This window comes from Nothoprocta perdicaria, unplaced genomic scaffold (genome assembly GCF_003342845.1).
Source record: "Nothoprocta perdicaria isolate Ctin4 unplaced genomic scaffold, notPer1 scaffold_30, whole genome shotgun sequence".
NCBI lineage: Eukaryota > Metazoa > Chordata > Aves > Tinamiformes > Tinamidae > Nothoprocta > Nothoprocta perdicaria.
Genome location: NW_020455533.1, coordinates 4,291,626 through 4,297,652, shown reverse-complemented (window position 1 = coordinate 4,297,652; position 6,027 = coordinate 4,291,626). Strand labels below are relative to the sequence as shown.

General features: G+C 48.3%; 1 protein-coding gene across 1 annotated transcript; it reads left to right on the top strand.

The window, feature by feature from the left end:
- The first annotated feature begins 324 nt into the window (after nt 1-324).
- On the top strand, nt 325-4,082 carry LOC112949865. The gene is made up of 4 exons (XM_026042320.1): nt 325-519; nt 1,482-1,649; nt 2,817-2,948; nt 3,728-4,082. Exons 1-4 carry the CDS (start codon nt 441-443, stop codon nt 3,862-3,864), a joined length of 516 nt encoding a protein of 171 aa, XP_025898105.1. The 5' UTR covers nt 325-440; the 3' UTR covers nt 3,865-4,082.
- The last annotated feature ends 1,945 nt before the right edge of the window (nt 4,083-6,027 follow it).

Sequence of the window (6,027 nt, the reverse complement as noted above, 5' to 3'; positions counted from 1 at the left end):
GGCTGCCGGGCCCGCCCGCCTCAAGGTCACGGCGTCCCGGGGCCCGGGGCCTCGCGCTATAGAGCCAAAACACGCTATAGAGCCAAAAACGTATATTTTTATRATTATTTATAATATAAATGTAAGCGGTATGTATTATTAGAGTGAGATTGCAGCAGAAAATCGCTGTCGGAGCGGAGGTGCCGCTGCAGGGCAGTGCAGGCGTGTCGGAGAAGCCGTTAGTGCAGCCCCCATGGGCGCCCTTGGACCATCTTGGAGGGATGGGAAGGGTCTTCCTGGGAGCTGGAGGTGTGGAGAGCCGTGGGAAYGCGGGAGAGGTGTGAGGATGCCCTTCGGAGAGCAATTCCTATATCCAAATGAGCAGAAAATGGTCTTTGGCTTAACGGCTGTGACTCTGATGTTCCCTCCGGGCAGGGATTCACCTGTGTTTTCCCTGCAGGATGTTGGCCTCGAGGGCGTTCAGCCTCGTCGGCAGGAGAGCCATTTCCACTTCCATCTGCATGAGAGGACACGGGCAGGGTAGGTAGCGGGCAGGGTAGGTCGCGTCTGCCCTGTCTGTAGAGTCGACGGGGTTKAGAGTTGAGAAGAGCTTTACAGAGCGCAGAGTGCTGCTGCTGGGAGCTCGAAACAYGGCCAGGAATCTTTGCTAAATTCAAGGTGTTTCCTGGTATTAAGTCAATAAGCGAAAGATGCTGTAAACAGTTTGTCTAGAAATGCAGTGTGGGAGGGAATTGCAGCGAGGAGGAGTATAACGTTTCACTAGCATTTTTGCATAAGAATCTGATGCATTACAACCTTAGACAAATAACATGAAGCTTGGCCGCAGGATGTAGGTAAGTACAGGATTATGGAACCCCCCTGCATCTTTCTTGTGGCAAAAGCAGCTTTTTGGCAGCGCCTGCTCCCTTGGGAATCCCTGACTGAGCRTCTCCTCTGCGGCTTCCAGCTAGGAAGGGTGTCCTAGGAGCACAGGACTGCACKCCAGGACCCGATTTCCAGGCACGGCGTCCGATCCCATCGGCTTCCTTGCCGGCAGAGGGCATTGCCGAGGTGCTGGCAGGGATAACGGCGACTGGGGCGTTGCAGGAGCAGGATCCTGGCAGGAACTAGCTTGGAAAAACGCGTAGAGTTCCTAGAGAATCAGGGTGACACTTGGAAACAGAGATGTCTTAGAGTTTAAAGTCACTTCAGGTATCACTTATCATGTAAATCCTCTACTCTTATTTTTATACTCCTGAAGTAACAACTYATTTTAAGAACTGTTTCTTTTTTTCCCTGTTATAAACATGGATGAGACTAATGGGATAGACGGGATCTAAGCGTTACCTGGGACTTACTTTTTTCACTTCTGGGCCTCCTTAACTATCACTATCCATTTCAGATTGCCAGTATATGTGTATTTTTTTCAATATTAACCATTAGAAGATGTCTTTGTAACAGTCAGAAACTCGAGCCAGTGTCTGTTCCGTTTCCCTCCGCAGCTGGTGTGGTGAAAGCCGAGGACTTCAGCCTTCCAGCATACTATGATCGCCGGGATGTCCCCCTGCCTGAAGTGGCCTTTGTGAGGGACCTCTCTGCCCAGCAGAAGGCCCTGAAAGAAAAGGAAAAGGCCTCGTGGACTGCTCTGTCTCTCGACGAGAAAGTTGAATGTGAGTAGTGGGGGCTTCAAGTAAACCTGACAGCTGGCAGTGATGCTCCCTGGTCTGTTACAGGTGCCTTCCTGGTGGCTTTTTGTAAAAAGGCAGCCATGGAAGGCATCAGGATTGCTGCGGGTTGCTTCTAAGCCCTGCTCTTCTAAATGCATCTGCAGGCAGAGGCTTGAGCTAAGAAGGAGCCATTAAATGTGATGCAGCTCCTCGTGTTTGCTCAAAYGCAGAGCAGAGTTGTCGTCTGTAGCTGGGATTCTTAGTGCTCTTTCAGAATCTGRCACCTGCCTCGTGTGCCTCACATCACATGGTAGACAGGACATAAAAAATTTAGCTAGTAATTGGTCACATTCAGCAATTTCTTCTTAAAAAATCTCTATATTTCCTTCTGGCTTCCACTCAACCTGTTGAAATGAAATGAATGTGGGCTATTGCTAACAGTATGTAATTTTCTTAGTTGAGCTGAGTAAAATGAACCGTGTGTTACCCGAATGTTGTTGATCACTGAGCTCAGCACTGCAGAATTKCAGCCCACTGAGGCGCCAGGCAGGTGTCCTGACTTGCAAGTGAAACTGCCTCCTCGTTTGTGGCTGTCACCGTGCTGTGCAGGACATCCCGTGCTGGGTGGCATCCCAGCGGGGTCGTGTCCACCCACAGCCTAGTGAGAGGGGTCGGGCTCTCCCTCTGGGAGTCCTTGGATGTCATGAGCCCTCTCCGAATGTAACGCTGAGATGTGGCCCTTACTGGCAGAGCCAAAAGCAACCTTTTTAGATACAAGTATCCTGGTTGAAATGATTCATGTAAGTGAGATTTATGGCAAATAGCTGTACTGGGAGTTGTGGGGAAGGAAGGGAAAACTCTATTTCTCTTTCTGCCAGGCCTAATATGTGGCTTTAGCCAACTTTGCCGTCATACTTTGTGTATAAAGTAGGCACTAACACTGATTTTACTCAGAAGGGATTGGAGAAACACAACTTGTTTGCTTTGGCACAAGTGTCTTGCTACTGGCATGGGAGAGTCTGGCTGAACCGAGAGTTATTTTTGCCTCCTTCCCTTTCAGACTGCCTTAGGCTTTGGTCATCTCCCTCTGGAGAGTATTTTGTTGCCTGCGTATTGTAGAGGAAAAAATGAAATAAATGGTTTCATGTTTTCTTTTTCCCTCCCACTCAGTGTATCGTATCAAGTTCAATGAGAGCTATGCAGAAATGAACAGAGGATCGAATGAGTGGAAGACCGTCCTTGGTGGAGTGTTCTTCTTTCTTGGCTTAACTGGGCTCTTCCTTGTCTGGCAGAAAATGTATAGTAAGTAAACAACAAACAGTGACAACTGTTTACTTTGAGGGAGATATCAATTAATATTGAATGAAGAATTTGAAATCATCTGCAAGCTGTTTGGGAAACCAGAGTGCTGCCTAGAACAGCTGTACTGGTGACAATTTGGCAATTGCCCTTTGCTCTCCACCTAAAACTCAGTTCTGCCAGTGTGGCTTAATGGATATAAGCAATACGTAGCTTAAGTAGTCAGGAAGGTGGCTGTAGAAATGTGATGTTGGTGGACAGAGTTTTGAGGGAAGAGAGAAAAGGGAGGTGAAAAAGTAGTGATAGACTCATGATTCCAGAGCTTTCCCTCTGTGAAATCCGGTGTCGCGAAATCTTGTTGCCTTCCTGGTAGTAAAAGTTTGGGACTTTGCCATGTCTGGCTTCCTGCCCAGGAAAAGATCCTACCTGGAGGGAGCCCTGCAGTTGCCGTGAGGCAGCACGTGCAGCTAAATGAGCTGCTCTCCAGCTTGAGCCTCCACCTGCTCACAGCGAAGGCTGCGAGAAGCTGTTGTCTCTGTACCTGTTTTTTACTGATTAAGGGAACTGTTGGAGCCTCAACGGAGGAGTCCAGCTGGTCCGAGCTCAGCACCTCGGATTCAGATTTAGGGAATCTCAGTTGGAGCAGGTGCTGGCGCGTGTGTGATCGACACTAATTGCTTCCCTTAGCAAAATGTTTGCCTTTAGCTAGCAAAAGTTGTACATCTGTTCCCAGCTTGTTCATCTTGAATCCCGGTGTAATTCCACCTGCTTTTGAATTGCAGTGTATGGCCCTATCCCGCACACCTTCTCCGACGAGTGGTTGTCCATGCAGACGAAGAGAATGTTGGACATGCGGATTAATCCCGTTGAGGGCATCTCTTCCCAGTGGGATTTTGAGAAGAACGAGTGGAAAAAATGAAGCAACTCAGGGGWACCTGCCCTGCTTGAATATGAAATGATTCCATCACCCGCGTGTGACCTCGTTGCTTATGTACTGGAACAACCTCCACCTAAATAGATGCTAATAAATGTCTGGTTAACTTGAAAGTTTGCTTTTATTGGTCTTCAAATGCTTCTGTTGTGATTGTAAAGTGTGGTGCAGTTTTGCTGAAGAGCATTTGTTTTATATATTTTTTTTTTCCAAAAGGTCTTACCATAGTTCTTATATGAACAGCATTAATGAGTTAAAGGGAACGAAACACTTGTGTTTCTGAGGAGAAAAACAAGATTAAAGTTAGTTTGAAYGGTTTCAGTATTGGATCTTGCATTTATTACCCTGGAACTGAAGCAGCAAAGTGTCACCTGTATCTACAGTGAGTATTGTAGAGCCTTCAACCTGGATACCCTGCTACTCTGGTGCTATATTCTTGGCAGAAACTCTGCCTGAGGGGGAAAAAAATGTATTTAGTTTCTGGGGCACAGCCTGAAGTCTTGCACTGTGCAGGGATCTGAACTACATTTAAGGTAAGCAGATTCTGACTCCTGGGGAGACTCAGTGTCCYATAACTTGATTCCGAAAATAGCCCGTCAGCGCTCCAAAAGGCAGTGGTATGAATCGAGCTGCTTTGGTTGGTGGTTTGACAGGGATAAATGCTGCTCCATTCTTTTTGTAAAGGGAATCTGGCTCAAAATCCCGGTTCCTCAGCTGCTGCTTCCAGCTGAACAACACGGGAATGTTCCAGCTCCGTCCTGCAGTGTCGCCTGGAGGGAGGAAGGGAGCGTTAATAGCTCTGGCTTGGGCGGGAATAGGCTTGGATGAAACCCCAGAACTTGGTTGCCTCTCCTCTAATTTGAGCAAACGTGCAGAGTTTAACTGCAGCCTCAGGAARGGAGGAAACACCACAGGTACTGGGAACATCTCACATCTCTCAGCAAATGCTAACAGCGTGAGCGAGCTCTGCCTGAGGGCGTTTAGTGTTTTTCAGGGCTTAAGCTTGAGGATGGTGCTCCTGTTTGCTGTGATCTGCTGGATTTTTCCCTTTGGGATTGCTCCTTAACGCCAAGGTATGTCCTGACCTTTCCATGGGCAAACTGCAGGCTTCTGGTTTGCCATCCTAGCAGGCCTCCAAAAATCAAATTTCCTCTAAAAAAAAGGCAACTTTATGTTCAGTTTGGTGTTCCTGTTCCCTGAACATGGTCACGGTTTTAAGTCCATTTGGGCCTTTTTAGCTGCCAGGGCAGAAAGCCTGGGGAGTCTTCAGCCCTTATTCACTTGTGCTGCTCTGCTGTGGTGGGGCTGCCCGGCCTTTCCGTGTCATTACAGGGGCTTTTTGGGGAAGATCTCAAAGGTGAGATGATTCAGCGGGATTTAAGGGATGAGCTCCCCTTCCTGCCCCTGAGATCTTTTGCGTAAAACGTCTCTCCGGCGTGCCAAGAAGGATGTTATGAAGAGGGCTGCGAGTTACGTTAGTGGTAAAGTGGAAATGATGACAAACCTTGTGGCTTGTGCTTCCAGGACGTCTGGATTTCATGGAATTGGAGGTAAACCAGGCTTCACCTTGCTGCTGTAGCAGGATGCATGGGACCTGCAGGGCTTTCCCTGCCGGAGATGTTTGGTTTTGCTCCATCTTTGTCCAGCTTTTGCCTCTGACAAGCTGATAACCATGAAGTGAGACAACATCTTCCTTTTCTCCTTCTCTTTTGGGACCCTGAGCATTTAAGGAAGGGATTTCTTCTCCTTCCCTCATCACAACCACGATGYCTCCCTGATGGGGTCAACTTACTGATGGTTGTTGCTCTGCTGAGCTTTAGGCCTAGCAAAAGGGATTGGTTTCTGTTTGTGTCCTTAAATAACCGCTCCGGATATGTGCTATCCAGGTTAAAATTAGACTCTGGAGCTCGCAGGGTTTTCCGCAGTGGGATTCCTCCCTGGAAGGCTGTTCTCCTCATCCCACCTTGGTTTGTGCARTGACCCCCAGGGCTGCTCCCCAGCTTTGCTAGTGGTGCGTGTCCTTGCAGCGGCTTCCTGCARCCCTACGTAAAATACTCTATACCASCTGTGAGCTGTTCACCAAATCCAGCTGTTTGCACCCCAGATGTTGTGAATAAGGAACTTCTCCCTCCACCTCGTGTYGGGCACAAG